Source organism: Pipistrellus kuhlii, unplaced genomic scaffold (genome assembly GCF_014108245.1).
Source record: "Pipistrellus kuhlii isolate mPipKuh1 unplaced genomic scaffold, mPipKuh1.p scaffold_m20_p_9, whole genome shotgun sequence".
NCBI lineage: Eukaryota > Metazoa > Chordata > Mammalia > Chiroptera > Vespertilionidae > Pipistrellus > Pipistrellus kuhlii.
Window position 1 is genome coordinate 32,808,765 of NW_023425595.1, and position 15,606 is coordinate 32,824,370.

Below are 15,606 nucleotides of genomic sequence, written 5' to 3' on the forward strand. Positions count from 1 at the left end.
GTACCAGAAGGACGGCAGAAGGAGAAGGGAAGAGGAAGGGAAGGGAGGGGAAGGGAAAGGGCACAGCCTACGGCCAGGAGCCCGCTGAAGGGAGCCCAATCCCCCTGGAAATGGGGCACTCACACAGAGCCAGGTGTGCTAGGGACGGCTACTGATGCCTCCAGACCAGAGTCTTCACCTGCCTCTGCTTTGTCTAGGCCCCCAGGGAGACGAGCTCACGGGGTCCCACACCCTCAGCCTGCCTTGACCAGGCAAAGAAAGAAGCATCATGGGGCTATAATGAATGGGGCTGATGGGCCCTGCCTCCTCTTGTCTCCCTTGGCCCCCTCCCATCCCAACCCACCAACCAGCTTGGCCCTGCAGAAGGCAGGGGACATCCCCACCCTGCCTCTGAGGTCTGCCAGCCAGGATCCCGAGTCCCTGCGGCAGACTCGGGGAGCAGCCAGGGACAGAAGGGGAAAGAGCAGGGCACCGGGCAGGAAGGGATGGGATCCCTGGCACCCAAGTGTGCAAAGCGTGGGAAAGAGACCCAAACTCAAGCTGAGAGAAGCGGGAATTAGGAAGAGAAGGACTCAAGTGTCCCACCTTGAATGACTCACATCAGTTAGGAGGGGAAGGCTTGTGGGGGCAGAAGGGTCATTGAGGGGAGATCACCTCCCGGGAGCAGGCAGAGGCACGCAGGAGCATGCCTCAGTTGGCCCATCTGTGGAATGGGGCTTGCAGAACACACTGTGCCTCTGCCTAGTTCCCCAGCAAGAGACTGAACTGCACAGTCGGGTTGTCTGTCCCAGGGAGTGAGGCTGCATGTGCGGTCGGTACCCAGCCCTACCTTGATCTTGTGCAGAGTCCGATCCATCTCCACAGCCTGCACCCACACAGACACGCCGGCCTTGCTGTAGGTCAGGTTCCAGCCCGCCTCGGCCTCGCACTCTGACCGGAAGCTGCGGAAGTCCTGGTCGTCGGGCACCTGGACGCTGTCGCGGCCCAGGACCGGCCGAGGCCCCTGGGGCTCCGTCGAGGCAGCAGACTTCTCCATGGGGAGGCCCGCGGCCCTGGTCCTCGTCTGGCTCTCCTGGGTCCTCCGCGGAGGCTCCGGCGGCAACGTCGACGCGGCTGCAGATGCTGACGCCACCTTCCCGGGACCTGCAGGACCGGTTTGGGGACCGGAGTCAGCGCGCTGGGGGCGCGGGTGGGGCGGTCCGGGGTCCGGGGCGGGGGCAGAGTTCGCGGGAGGCAGGGGCTGGCCCCGGGGGAGGTCCATCGGCCTGGGGCAGCCCCGGGGCCAGACCCAAGGGGCGACCCGGACCGCCCCGAGGCGGGGAGTGGGTGCTGCGTGTCAGGGGTGAGTGGGGGGGGGGGGACGCGCGAGAGCCCGAGGGGGTCCCCGGGGAGGCCGGGACCCCAAGTGGGGAGAGCCGGGCGGGGCCCGCGCAGAGCTGGCCGGACCCGCTCAACTCACTCGGGCAGCGGCGCCGGCCCGGGAGGAGCGCGGGGCGCGGGGCGGGGGGCGCCGCCGGCCGCCGCTCACCTGTGCCCCCTGCTCCGCCGGGGCCCCGGGCCGGGGTGCGAGCGCCGCCGCCGCCGCCGCCGCTGCCCCGGCGACCGGGCCGCGCGGGGGCTCCGGGGGGAAGGGCAGTGGGTCCCCCGGTTGGGCCGCCCCGCGCCCCCGCCCCGCGCGCCCTGCCTGCCTCCCTCCCTCCCTCCCTCCCTCGGGCCGGTCTGGGGGCTCGGGGCACCGCGCCGGGCTCGGTGTTTTCCAGGCTGCGGAGGGACCGCCGACCGGCTCCGGCCCCGCCCCGCCCCGCCCCGCCCGCAGGGTCCTAGCGCCCGCCCCGCCCGCCGGGAGGGGACCTGGCCCGGGAGGGACCCGTCTCCAGGCAGCGCTTGGGAGAGGCCGAGTGGGCTCTGATCGGAGGGGCGAGTGATTGCTAAGAACAGTAATGCTGGAAGTTAACTGTGAACCCCTTCTCTCTCCCCCACCCCGCCCATACTCGCAGGTACACAGCTCTGCAACAACCTACTTACACACAAGGCACGCTGACCCCAGAGCCCAGAGACATCTCCACACGACACCCCAGAGACCCAAAGATGGCATGCACACACCCTACTACAACCAAGAGCAACTCAGAGTTGCCCGCAGCTTGCATCCCTGACCAACCGCTAGCCGCAGGGTTCACAGGCTGGCCAGACTTGGGCAAAATCTCCACTCTCAGCTGGAGCTGTAACAAGACTCCCCCGCCTCCCCCCAGCCCTCGACTCGGACCCTTGTCCATCACCACCCGCTCTGAGCACCCCTGTGTGTGTCCACACATCTCCCGTGGACTAGACGTGGTTCTCAAGAGCATCTGGCTCAGGCACTGGGGCTCCCTGTCCCTTCCTAAGCAGAGCCGCGGGGAGATGTGCCCACCAGCACTCCAACCACCCCTTCCAGCCACCTTCCCTCTGGGTCCTGGTGCCAGCTCTGCCTCCAGCCTCTCTGTGTGCACTGAGGCCAATAGTTCAACTTCCCCGAGGCCAGGCCAGTCCGTGTGGCAGAGGGCCCAAGGCCGAACATTCACTGACCCCAGGGACTGGCCCTTGACCACAGAGGAGGAGGGAGGGCCCGTGGTGAGTTCCCCTGGAGGGCAGCTAACAGGGTCCACAGGTGCCCACTACTTGCCCAGTGCTGCACAGTGAGTACATGGGCATCCTGTCCAAAACCCAGGTCTCAGCGTCCTCCCATCCCAGGGTTCCTTTCTCTGCTCTGGCTTCCCTATCCTCTCTGGGCCTTAGTTTCCTATCTGTAAAATGCGGGAATCAGAATGTGTAACCTCCTAGCCTCACCAGCCTAGAGCTCTGGGGTGGAACAGCTTCTCCTAAAAGTCGCTAGAGAAAGATGAGGAATTGTCTAATTGTGGGTTCACAAATGTAGTCCTGACATGCTTAGGACACTGAGATTTTTCAAGTGTATTATTATTATTATTAATTATTATTATTATTTAATCCTCATCTGAGGATATTCATAGGCTGCCTCAAGCACCCCCAAGCAGCAGGGAAAAGGGTCTGTCTGCTCAAGGGCATAAGAGTGAGCCCAGCCAAAACCAGTGTGGCTCAATGGATAGAGCATCGGCCTATGGACTCAAGGGTCCCAGGTTCGATTCTGGTCAAGGGCATATATCTTGGTTTCGGGCACATTCCCAGTAGGGAGTATGCAGGAGGCAGCTGATCGATGTTTCTAACTTCTCTCTCCTTTTCTCTCTGTAAAAAGTCAATAAAATATATTTTTAAAAAGACTGGGAGGGAGAGTCTGAGGGAGGAGTCTGAAAAGTCCCAGGACTCAGCCACCCTGCTTCCCATAGTCTGGCAGTGAGGAGTGATTACCCAGAGTGCTCTGGGTCTTACATGTGCCCCTCACACACAGAGAAACCCAGGCCCCTAGAGGCACAGGGACGTTCCTGAATCACACAGCAAGTCAGAGCCCATACGGGGACCTCAAGTCTGAGAATGGAGCAGGGGGGCAGGGGCAGGGCCCTTTTCTGGAGCCACTCAAGATCTGGTCCCTAACATTCCCTTCAACTCCCACACTGGGTTGAACTAATTAATATCTTAGACTACTGTGGCCCCAGCTTCTCACGGTACAGATAGAGAAACAAAGGCCCAGCCCAGCCAGAAGGGACAAAGTAGAGATAAGAATCTTGGTCTCTAGCCCTAACTGGTTTGGCTCAATGGATAGAGTGTCGGCAGGTGGACTGAAGGGTCCCAGTTTCGATTCCGGTCAAGGGCATGTACCTTGGTTGTGGGTACATCCCCAGGAGGGAGTGTGCAGGAGGCAGCTGATGGATTAACTGTGGAAAATGACCAAATGTATTACATATGTACATACTGGGGTTCCATAAAAATATGAGACCCCAGGACACATTGGGCAGTTGCAGCTTATATGCCATTTTGGACAAAGGTTTGGGGTTAAGGGAAAGCAGTTAATTCAGAGGTAGATGAGAAGGACCTAATGTGTGGCAAACAAATTCTCACTGAGCCATTCAGAAACAATGAGACCGAGAATAGAGTCTAACAAAGTTCCTGAAGGCCACTAATCATCTGAGAAATCAAATCAGCTAGCCCTCTCCCTTCCTCTCTGTAAAAGTCAATAAAAATATATATAAAAGGCCGAGACCGGTTTGGCTCAGTGATATAGCGTCAGCCTGTGGACTGAAGGGTCCCGAGTTCGATTCTGGTCAGGGGCATGTACCTTGGTTGCGGGCATATCCCCAGTGGGGGGTGTGCAAGAGGCAGCTGATCGATGACTCTCTCTCATCGATGTTTCTAGCTCTCTATCTCTCTCCCTTCCTCTCTGTAAAAAATCAATAAAATATGTTAAAGAAAAAGAGCAAGGGACATTAAAAAAAAAAAATATATATATATATATATATATATATATGAATCTTTGTCTCTACTATCTTATATAATAAAACCCTAATATGTAAATCAACTGAACTGCAGAACCGGTTGCTATGATGCACCCTGACCACCAGGGGGCAGATGCTCAACGCAGGAGCTGTCCCCTGGTGGTCAGTGCGCCCCCACAGGGAGGGCACCGCTCAGCCAGAAGCAGCCAGCTCGCTGGCAAGAGCACGTGGTGCGGTGGCAGCAGCCTCTCCCGTCTCTGTGGCAGCCCTAAGGACCCCTCGGGGAATGTCCGCCTTCTGGCTTAGGCCCACTCCATGCTGCAGGTGGACAGCCCCCGAGGGGCCCGGGACTGCGGGAGGGTGCAGGCCAGGCTGAGGGAACGGCCCCACCGGGCCTCTAGTCAACAATAAAAAGATAGATATTAAAATAATAATAATAATAATCTTGGTCTAGCCGCTCTTAGCCCAAGACTCTGTTCCTGTTCCCCATTATATGACACCCCTTTTACTACCCTGGGGGTAACCTTGGCACAGTCACCACCCCCTCTCTGCCTCAAGATTCAGCCCCATCCTCCCCCAGTCCCAAGTCTTGACTTGCTCCTGGGTCCCCCCTCCTACTCACCATCTAGTCAGACATATGGATGGCTGCCTGGATCTCCCTCTGGGACATGAGGAGAAGACCCCCCTCTGACTCCTCCCACCCCACCACCTCCTCAGGGGTCACTGGGCCTGCCAGTCTGGGTGGAGAAATTTTCCAGGTTGCCTAGGGCAACGAGACAGCATTCTGGGGTCACTGTTCTAGAAGGTTGTGCAAAGACCTGTGTGATGTCACCAGGAAGTAGCAGAGTGGAGAGGTGGTTCCAGGGGCCCCTCTGAAAGGCCCAGAGCAGAGCACTCTGAGGCCCCCGGGGCGGGCTTGTCCTTGAGGAAGACATGTCCTTTACAGTCTGGCGGCCACAGGCTCTGCACCCCAGTCCCTTCGGGAGCCGGATCTAAGTGTTTGCCCAGGGCGGGAAGGGCCTCCCTCAGCAAACAGCCCGAACCCTGCCTTGAGGGAGCCCTGCTAGAGCCAGAGAGTCACAGAGAGTCACAGAGAGATACAAGGTCAGTTACCCACATCCTCACTCTGCCTGCTGACTGTCACAGCCGCAGAGCATCACTGAGTCCTGCCAGAGTCCCACACGACCACACATCACCTCAGCTCTTTCCTGTCCGGCCAGCCATGCTTAGGCATGCGAGGTTACCCAGAGCACTGAAGTAGTCATTAGAGAAAGCATCGGACACCTAGTGAAATTTGATTTTCAGATTAGCAAAGAATCATTTTTAATATAGGTATGTCCCAAATATTTGCTAAATCATGCAACCTGATGCCTGAGGCTACATCATAAAGCCTTGAAGGGCTGCTCACCAGTCCCCTCATAGACCTCAGCCCCCTGTGGATAGAAAAAAAAAGGGGGGGGGGGAAGGGTACCCTACCCTGTTTGGCTCAGTGGATAGAGTGTTGGCCTGTGGACTGACGGGTCCTGGGTTCGATTCCAATCAAGAGCACATGCCCAGGCTGCGGGCTTGATTGGCAGTAGTGGGCATGCGGGAGGACAGCCAATTGATAATTATCTCTCATTATTTATATTTCTATCTCTCTCTCCCCTCTCCTTTCCTCTCTGAAAAGAAAAAAAAAAAAAAAGGTAGAGAGGGAGGGTATTTTGGGAAGTAACCTCACAGGGTGATCTGATCACAAATTCCCAGCTGGGCAGGTCACGGTGGGTAGTCATGCCCAGGCCTATAACCTCTGTAGTGAAAGGTGTTATGCAAGCCCTGTCCATTGTTCTTGTGCATGTAGGTTAACACACCGCTGAAATGCCAGAAGTAATCTCCCTCTGAGGGGGATTACCTTGCTTTCTCTCATCTTCATGTAATCTTCCTTACTTCCCTTCTTTATTTCAAAGGCACAGAAGAAACTACAAAACTGTCCTCCTCTAGATCTCAGATCTTGCTTTCCGGCAATTGTCATCATTTTTTGGCTCAAATAAACTCATAAAAATTCTCTACACGTTCGGACATTTCTTATATTGACACTTGGGAAGGTCCCAGCTCCTTCAGCATGGCTCTCAGAGGACCTTCTCCTTCAGGAGCAGTGATGGCCTACGGAGGGGAGAACCATGGTCTCGAAGGTGGTTTTCCCAGGGCGAGGCTTGTCCATTGCACCCCGATATGCTAACCCTTGTGATTTCCCCAAATGTGGGAAACTCGCCTGTATAATTTGTGGTAGTGGGGGACTGCGTTCGCGCTCTCCCCTGTAGAATAAATAAATTAATAATAATAATAATAATAATAATGGCCTACAGGCTTTGGAGGGGGACCCCCTCCTACTCTCCACAGGGTGACCCTACATGCTCCCCCAAGACCCTTCTACTCCCTTAGGGTGGACACTGTTCTGAATTAGGGTGCTGAGGGCCCAGCCTTGAGATTAAAAAAAAATAAGAAACCGTAAGAAGGAAGTTATGTGGGCTGCCAGGAAAGGGGCCTAGTCTGTCCCAGGGCTGGCGTCCTGGCCTGATTGAAGGGCCAGGACACCTCACCTTCTGAGGGGAGGGCCTAGAGTCAGGCGGATGGATCAGGGACATGTGACAGGAAACTCCATGGCTTTCAGAAGGCTGCATTGACCCAGCCATCGAACTGCCCAATAAGCATCAGCAGCAGGGAGACCCAGCCTTACGGGAAGGGGCGTGGGGGTTCACCTGGGCCTGAGGACCTCCCAAAGGGGGAGTCTCCATGGTTCTGCTCTGGGCCTTGCCCGAGGTAGGCCTGTTTTTCTGTCAAATGGCGATGCTCAAGATGCCTCCCCACTAGGCTGAGGCAGGTAGGAGGTCTCTTTAATTGTAAAGTCCTGCACTGGTGATGGTGGGGTTATTACCAGACTAGAGGCCCAGTGCATGGAATTTGTGCATGGGGGGTGGGACCCTCAGCTCAGCCTGCACCTTCTCCAATCTGGGACCCCTCAGGGGATGTCCAACTGCTCGTTTAGGCCTGATCCCTGTGGGACATTCCTCTCACAATCCGGGACTGCTGGCTTCCAACTGCTTGCCTGCCTGCCTGCCTGATTGCCCCTAACTGCTTCTGCCTGCCAGTCTAAACACCCCCTAACCACTGCCCTGCCAGCCTGATCAATGCCTAATTGCTGCCCTGCTGGCTCAATCGCCCCCAACTGCCCTCCCTTGCCGGCCCAGTACCTCTCAACTGTCCTCCTCTGCCAGCCTGGTTGCTCCCAACTGCCCTCCCCTGCAAGCCTGGTCCCCCACAACTGCCCTTCCTTACAGTTCTTGTGCATCTAGGTTAATACACCCCTGAAATGCCTGAGGGGGATTACCTTGCTTTCTCTCATTTCTCTCAAATGCCTGATCACCCACAATTGCCCTCCCCTGCTGGCCATCTTGTGGTGGCCATCTTGTGACCACATGGGGGCAGTCATCTTGTGCGAGGGCTTGATGGTCAATTTGCATATTACCTCTTTGTTATATAGCACATGTGTCAAACACAAGGCCCGCGGGCCAAATCCGTCCCACCAGGCCTTGCAATGTGGCCCGCACCGCGCTGTCATCACTGCACTCCGCTGCGTTTCCATCACAATGACAGTTTATGACTGTTCAGTAAACCATTCGGCCCGCGATTTAGGCTGGATTTTAGATTTTGGCCCCTTCTCTGATTGAGTTCGACACCCCTATAATATATAGGATTCCTCCTTCCCCTAAGCCTGGTTGCCTGGGCAGCAGGACCCTGCAGACCCAGAGGGCAGCTCCCAGGGCTCTAGCGTTAGGGACTGGAGGGCAGGGGGTGGGGAAGGATGGGACAGATGTGGAGAAACCCCTCCTCAGCAGTCTAGCATAATGGCTACGAGGTTGGCCAGAGAGACAAGCTGTCTGGGTAGAACCTCTTATTGTGTGATCTAGAACAATTTATTGAATCTCTCTGGGTCTCAATTTTCCCATTACTAAAACGGGGTAGACTAGTGTGGATTTACGCCATTGCAGATGGGATGAAGTGAGTTCATGCACATGGAGTGTTCAGCCCGTGACTGGCACACAGTTAGTGCTCAGTAAATGCCATGGCTGTTATCAGCTCTTTTCTTTTTTAAATGTGTTTTCTTTTTTTTAATTTTTTATTTACTGATTTGAGAGAGAAATCAACTTTTTGTTCACTTATATATGCATTCATTAGTAGATTCTTTTTTAAAAATATATTTTTTTATTGATTTCAGAGAGGAAGGGAGAGAGAGAGAGAGAGAGACAGAAATATCTCATCATTGATCGGCTGCCTCCTGCACGCCCCACACTAGAGATCGAGTCCACAACCCGGGCTTGTGCCCTTGACCAGAATCTAACCTGTAACCCTTCAGTCCATGGGCTGATTCTCTCTCCACTGAGCCAAACCAGCTAGGGCTCATTATTTGATTCTTGTATGTGTCCTTACCAACAGTCAAACCTAAAACCTTTGCATATCAGAATTACACTCTAACCAACTAAGCTACCTATCAGCTCTTGTCTTCTGAGCCCCCTTATTCCTGTCTGGCATTGTTATTGGGTTATGCCACCATATTAGTAATATCTATATATTTTTTTAATTGAGTTTTTACAGAGAGGAAGAGAGAGGGATAGAAAGCTAGAAACATCGATGAGAGAGAATCATCGATCAGCTGCCTCTTGCACCACCCCCTACTGGGGATGTGCCCACAACCAAGGTACATGCCCTTGATCGGAATCGAACCTGGGACCTTTCAGCCCGCAGACCGACACTCTATCCATTGAGCCAAACAGGTTTCAGCATATTAGTAATCTTTAAAATTCCATTAATTTTCATTATTCTCCCCAACATATCCTCTGACATAAGCAGGTTGAACTTGTCAAGAGAAGACAGCAATTCCAAGCTGGCTAGCTAAGCCTGCCGCCAGGAACCAGATAAGAAACCCAAGGACCACAACTAAGAAACCGGTTTGCTCCATAAAGATCCAAGATGGATTCTGAAACCCCTTTCCAAAGGACCTTTTGAGGAAATTTCATTAGCATGCTAAAAAAAAAAAAAAAAAAAAAAAAAAAATCACACCCAGGGGTGGAGACTTAACACTAAAATGAGATGTGGTGTATGGCTAGGCATGTTCCAAGCATGTTTGGGGACAGTGCATGCTCCCTTGGGAATCTGGGAACTCCGTTTTCTCAGAAATCTCTGCCCCTGAGACTTCCTAACTCCCCCTCATACCCTTTAAGACTTTCATAAATCCCCAGAATCAGGAAGAAGGCATCTTTAGAGCATAAGATCTTCCTACTCCATTCCTGGGCCAAAGAATAAAGTTTCTGACCTGCTTTTCTGAACACGGTGTTGGTCTATTGGTGTGAGCAACAATGGGCAGAATGACCATGAGTTCAAGTCCTTGACCCACAGGGATTGGTGACAACATCTGTGTCCAAAGCATGGCCTCTTTCCTATGTCGTTGATGCTCGACCTGAAGCATCCCTCTTCTCAGCCTGGGTTCACCCTGGCCGGTGTGACTCAGGTGGCTGGGCAGAGTCCTGTGCACTGAAAGGTCCCCAGAGCGATTGGTCAGGGCACATCCCGTGTTTCAGACTCCATCTCCAGTAGGAGGCGCACAGGAGGCAGCTGATCAGTGGTTGTCTCTCATCATTGATATTTCTCTCCCTTCCTCTCTCTGAAATCAATTTTTAAAAATACATTAAAGCAAACAAACAAACAGAAACAAAACAGCCTGGGTTCACCTGGAGCCTGAGGGTTGAAGAAAAAGCAGAGGAGGGCACTGTGACATGTTGTCCCCCTCCCTTACCCCCAATTCCAAACAGTTGTCAAAGGCCTGAGTCCCCTTTAAGAATTCTGCACTCAGTGGCTCCTTGCATCCCCAGAGCACCCTCCTCCATGTCTGACAACTGGTTGCTAGGACAGCAGCAGGATAGAGGGAGCTAGGCCATGCCCATGCCATGGGCTAGACAGGACTGAAATGTCCATACTCCAGAGGCTGGCGTGAGGAAGGTTCGATAGGGGCTCTGAGAACGGGGCTGAAAGCTCTGCCCTGGGTCAGGGTTCGTTCTGGGGCAAAACGCACCCCCTGGAATGGGCCCAAGCCAGGCTCCACCTCACAGGGCGCGTGTGGGAAACCTCAGAGCTGGTGTACTAAGAATATGCAGACTATGGCCTGTGGGACGAGGGAACACAAGCCACCCACACTGGCACCAGAGCTCCCACTTTGGAGAAGTGAAAACCCAGGGGCCCTCTTGATTGAAGGCCCAGTTTCAATACATTAACACTGAGGAAGTAGTCACAAGATTTATTACTTACGGGTCCCAGAAGCGAGGGAGCACAGTGAGGGGGAGGGAGGAAGGGCAGTTCCCTGTCCCAGGTCACGAGGGCGCAAGAGATAAACAACCAGATAGCAAGAAGCACTATTATCTACGAGGTGGCTGGAGCAAAGGCAGTAATTTTTTCACAGGCTCATCTCTGAGTGGTCATTTGAAAATGTGCCTGGGAAAAGCAAGGCCAGAATTTGTGGCGGGAGCCTAAGCTCCAGGCCCTTATTTACATGTCCAGACTCCCGGGTGTGAGCAGGGTTGACATACTTCTAAATGCCTCGGTGGCAACACAACATGACTGCTTTCTCATCACAAGGCCCTGAGGTGCTGGCACGGCCTGCCAGCCGCTGCCCCTGCCTGAGGCTCTGGGTCAGGAGCATCTCCACAGGGTTCCCCAGGGGAGGCCGCCTCCTTCAGCACCTTCTAAATTTAGGGCTGGGGCTCTGTGACTCATTCTTGAATCTGCTTTGCTCCCTCCTCCAGGATTGTGCTCCCACAGTATTTTCGTCCTCTGCTTGCCTCAGACTGATTAATAAGGCCCTAGAAATCCTGCAGCAGCCACCACACCCCGGTCCACCCCCTCCCCCCGTCCCTCAGGTCAGCTCTGGGCTTCTCTCTGGCCAGGTCTGTCTGCCTCCACCTGCCACCCCCCAGCCAGAACTGACCCAGGGGGCCATACTGGGGGCTGACGCCGCGCAGGACTGTGGGGGCAGTGCGGAAGGAGAGAGGGAGCCGAGACCTGCCCCCTCCAAACTAATTGCCAGGGAGGGTCTCACTCCCACCTCGGAGGCTCTTGGTGAGTCCTTGGCCTCTCTAGGTTTCTCTTTCCTCCTCTAATAAGGGGTTTGAACCAGACCTCCATCACGGAGGTCTGGGCCACAGCTGAAATGAGCGCTGAGCCAGATCTCCACCTTCAAACAGGGTGGCCAGGGGCAGGACATCTGACATTAGGCTCCCCCCTAGCCCTCCTCCTTTTTGCTCTGGGGACACAGGCCAAGCCCCTGCCAGTTGCCTTTTTTTTTTTTTTTTTTTTAAATCTTCATTGTGAAAGTGTTACGTGTATCTCCTTTTTCCCCCATTGAACTCTCCCAGCACAGGCCCTCAGCCCCCTATCGTCTGTGTCCATTAGTTATGCTTCTATGTATGCATACAAGTCCTTTGGTTGATCTCTCACCCTCCTCCCCCCTGCCTCCTGCCTTCCCTCTGAGGTTTGATGGTCTGGTCCATGCTTCTGTCTCTGTATCTATTTTTGTAATCAGTTTATGTTGGCAGTTTTTTTTTAATTTTTTTATTTTTTTTATGTCTGCCCTGCCTGGACGAAGGGTTGTGCATGGCCCACACCCTAAAGGGGCTGGGAAAAGTATAGGATCTGGTCCCGGTCTGGCTGACCCAGGCTGTAATGTACAGCTTCACCCTAGACCTCAGGCTGTGGGGATAGGGATCATGTTGCATGAGGAGGTGTAGGCAGTGTAAACACTTGAGGTGCCTGATCCCTGCCAGGCTAGAGGATGCTAGAGGATGCAATGGGGGTGTGGGTTTCTCCCCTGACTCCGGAAACACAGGCTCTCAGGCGAGGAGTGAGGGTGTCTGAGAGATGAGCATCCCTGGGCCGCAGCCTCTCTGCCCTGCGTGGCTCCTGAGGAACCTTGTCTGCGCTGGCCTCCGCCCCGCGGTCATCGGTGACAACAGTGGCTGATGTTTACTGAGCTTGTAACGTGTGCCTGGTGCTGTCCTATGCACTTAACATGTCTTAACATCTTCAATTCACAGTTACACCTCGAGACAGCCCTGGATAGGGTTTCCTACCCCTCACCCATACTCCCCCCACCCCCGCCCATGACACTTTAGAGACATTTCAATATTCAGAGGAGGGTAGTGACTGACACGAGGCCACAGCGTTACGTCACTGGGAAGGCTGGTTCTGAGCCGGGTTTGACTACAACCTTGGCTTCTGCTCGCTACCCCAAGGTGGCTCTGCCCCGAGCATACATCAGAGACTCTATAAATGTTTGATGAAGATGTGTGATCGCTGCCATGTAATGGAAAGAACCCTCTCCTAGTTCCGTTGTACCCCGACAACTGAACGTAAGCGAGTCCTTGCCTCCTTTAGCCTCAGTTTCCCCCCAATGAAAACAGAGATTAGCGAAGACCCACAGAATTCGATACTTGATGTGGGGAGGATCTTGGATTTCCATTTCCACAAACACTGGCTGCCGGAGAAGGAGGCCCCTCCTGCAGCCAGACCTCAGGGTCTCCCAGCCCCATCCCGCACCCACCTCCAGAACCTCTGAGTGCACTCCAGAGAGGAACGCCCAGGGATAGCCCAGGCCCACCACTTCAGAGGCAGAGAACAGTTCACATCCCTGCTGGACACCTGCCTGATGCTGGGGCTTGTATGGTGTGTCCATGGTGCCACCTGGCCATTCCCCCTGACTGGGAGAGGGCTCTGACAGCCTCAGTTCAATGTGCATCACTTTCTCTCCTCATCACTCAAGCCAGCCCGGGTATCAACTTCAGCCGCTGCTGGCGCCTCCTGGAGTCACTTGAGTGCCCAGTTCCTCCCATGTTCAGAAACAGAGCCCAGTACCCTCCTATTCCTTTCCACTCAGAGTCTGGCCCCTTAGAACTCCCCCCACTTCTGTCCCACCTGGCTCCTTCCCTTACCTGGGCCACTATCCTGAGAAGCAGGGTCTGTACAGATGCAGCTACACTGTTCTCTTTCTCCAGGTCTTTCTTAGTTTCCTGCTTCTTGTAGCCATCTCAACAGAGCAGGGCCCTCTTCCATTAGACTTTAGGTTGGGTAGAAGGATTGGAACTAGAGTCTCCTCCAGGTCCTCAGAGTAGTCTGTGTCTCTAAGACCGTATCCAACGAAAACACTCATCCTTGGTGCAGGGAAAGGCTCCAGGACCAAAGGCAGGAGGGCTGGGCTGCAGCCCTGGCTCACAGACTGCGGAGACCTGCAGGGCAAGCTCCTGACCCTCTGAGGCCCTCAGTTTGGCAATTTGTAGAAAGAGGAAATGGGCCCCTCAATCAGCAATCACCTGACTAATAGTATGTTGCCTTTATAGACTGTTTGGGAATGTAGTTTCACTCCTGCGTCCGATTTGATTCTCCCAACAACCTACTTCCATTTACAGATGAGAAGGCTGAGGTTCCCAAGGGGCCAGAATCACCCAAGTGGTCACACAGTAAGTCAGAGGCAGAGCCTGGGCTGGAGCCTGTGAATCCTGAACCAGCCACCTCTGGACTTGGAACTCGATCATACCAGGCCTCTGGCTATAATCTGACTTTCTCTGACCCGTTGCCCAATCTACAACTGGATCAAACTAAGGCAATGAAGGAAGCTGTGCTTTGCAAACCGTCAGGAAAGGACAACAACAAAAAAAGACGGAGTTACTAATTCAGTTATCTTGGCTGCGGCGCCCCCAGGTGTCCATCCCGGGTCGCTCCGCTGGCGCAGGCGCACTCTGGTGTTTACAGGAGCCGCCGGGCCCTGCGTTTGCGCCTGCGCTTCCCGCGGGGCTGCCGGAGGTCCTCCAGCTGCAGGCTGCCGGCCGCGGCCCCTAGTGCCGCAGGGAGCTCCCTGGGGCCCCTGTCAGCTCCGAGGCGTCTCCAAAGCCCGGCAGCGGCGGCGAGCTGAGAAATGGCCGGAAGAAGCCACAGCTCGGTCTCTGACCTCCTCTCCTGGGACTCCAGCATCTCCGTCTCCGGTTCATAAACCTCGGGTGCCGAACTCTGGCGCCCCCTGACGGCCGACATGGCGGCTGCGGTGAATCAGACCAGAATGGCCCGAGCACTGCCTCTTGGGAGCCTTAGTTCAGGGCTGAAACCTTTTGGCGTTGGAACACTGTAAAAAAAAAACACAAAAAAACCCCTACATTTCCCAGAAGCCCAAGAGACAGAGACGCAAAGGTCCCGGGGCATGGCGGGAGATGGAGTTTGGGGACAGTGGTGGGTTTGTGCTGGCGGAGAAACCAGTTAGAGCAGGTGAACTGCTCTGGTCTCCCGCTGGCATGTTCAAGGTACATGATCCATAGTAGCTGTCACAGGAGGAGAGTAGTATTGTCAGAGCTGAGTTTAGAAAGAATACTACTCATTACCAGTGTGCACATCCTCAGTGCACAAGCCCCATAACTCCTTGGAGACTCCTAACAGGCATCAACATCGCCAAGAGCTCTCAGTTCTCTTACTGAGGTTGAATAGAACATTTTTGGGGTGATCGAAATGCTTTCTATCTGTAATGATACAATAGGGGCTAATCTGTGGCGATTGAACACTTGACATGTGGCTAAGTGCCATGGAGAAATAAAAGTATTTTTATTTAGTTAACTTTATTCTTTAAATAATTTACATTTCATTACCCACTTTTAATTAAATTTAAATAGCCACCTGTGGCTCGTGCCTACCCTACTGAACAGTGTCGCAGTAAACTAGACCTTTTGGCATTCAACACCAACAATCTTCTTCCTGCTTTGTGAGACTTACACTCCAGCTTTCTTCCTGCCTACTCACTACTCTTTTATTTTGATTTTTTTTTGTTAAATTTATTGGGGTGACATTGGGTAATAGGATCATACAGGTTTCAAGTGCACAATTCTATTTACAAGATCTGTATATTGCACTGTGTGCCCACCACTCCAAGTCAAACCATCTTCCCTGCCATTAGGCCCTACTCACTACTCTCTCTCTCTCTCTCTCTCTCTCTCTCTCTCTCTCTCTCTCTCTCTCTCTAATACATTTTTACTGATTTTTTACAGAGAGGAAGGGAGAGGGATAGAGAGCCAGAAACATCAATGAGAGAGAAACATTGACCAGCTGCCTCCTGTACACCCCCTTCTGGGTGTACATACTCTTGACTGGAATTGAACCAGGG

General features: G+C 53.9%; 1 protein-coding gene and 1 non-coding gene across 8 annotated transcripts in view; one reads left to right on the top strand and one right to left on the bottom strand.

Annotated features, from left to right (window-relative positions):
* STARD10 (StAR related lipid transfer domain containing 10) overlaps positions 1 to 13,412 on the bottom strand; it is a 36,823-nt gene extending 23,411 nt beyond the window's left edge. The window contains exons 1-2 of one of the 7 annotated variants that reach the window (XM_045577560.1): positions 13,397 to 13,412; positions 830 to 1,143 (exon numbers count right to left, since the gene is read on the bottom strand). In XM_045577560.1, coding sequence (XP_045433516.1) covers positions 830 to 1,036 — 207 coding nt within the window. In that variant the 5' untranslated portion in view covers positions 1,037 to 1,143; positions 13,397 to 13,412. The other 6 variants (XM_036426786.2, XM_045577558.1, XM_045577556.1 and 3 more) reach the window with 6 other exon arrangements.
* LOC118713863 lies at positions 6,521 to 6,679 on the top strand. Its single transcript, XR_004986422.1, has one exon. It is a non-coding gene; the product is annotated as a U1 spliceosomal RNA (small nuclear RNA).
* Positions 13,413 to 15,606: the final 2,194 nt, after the last annotated feature.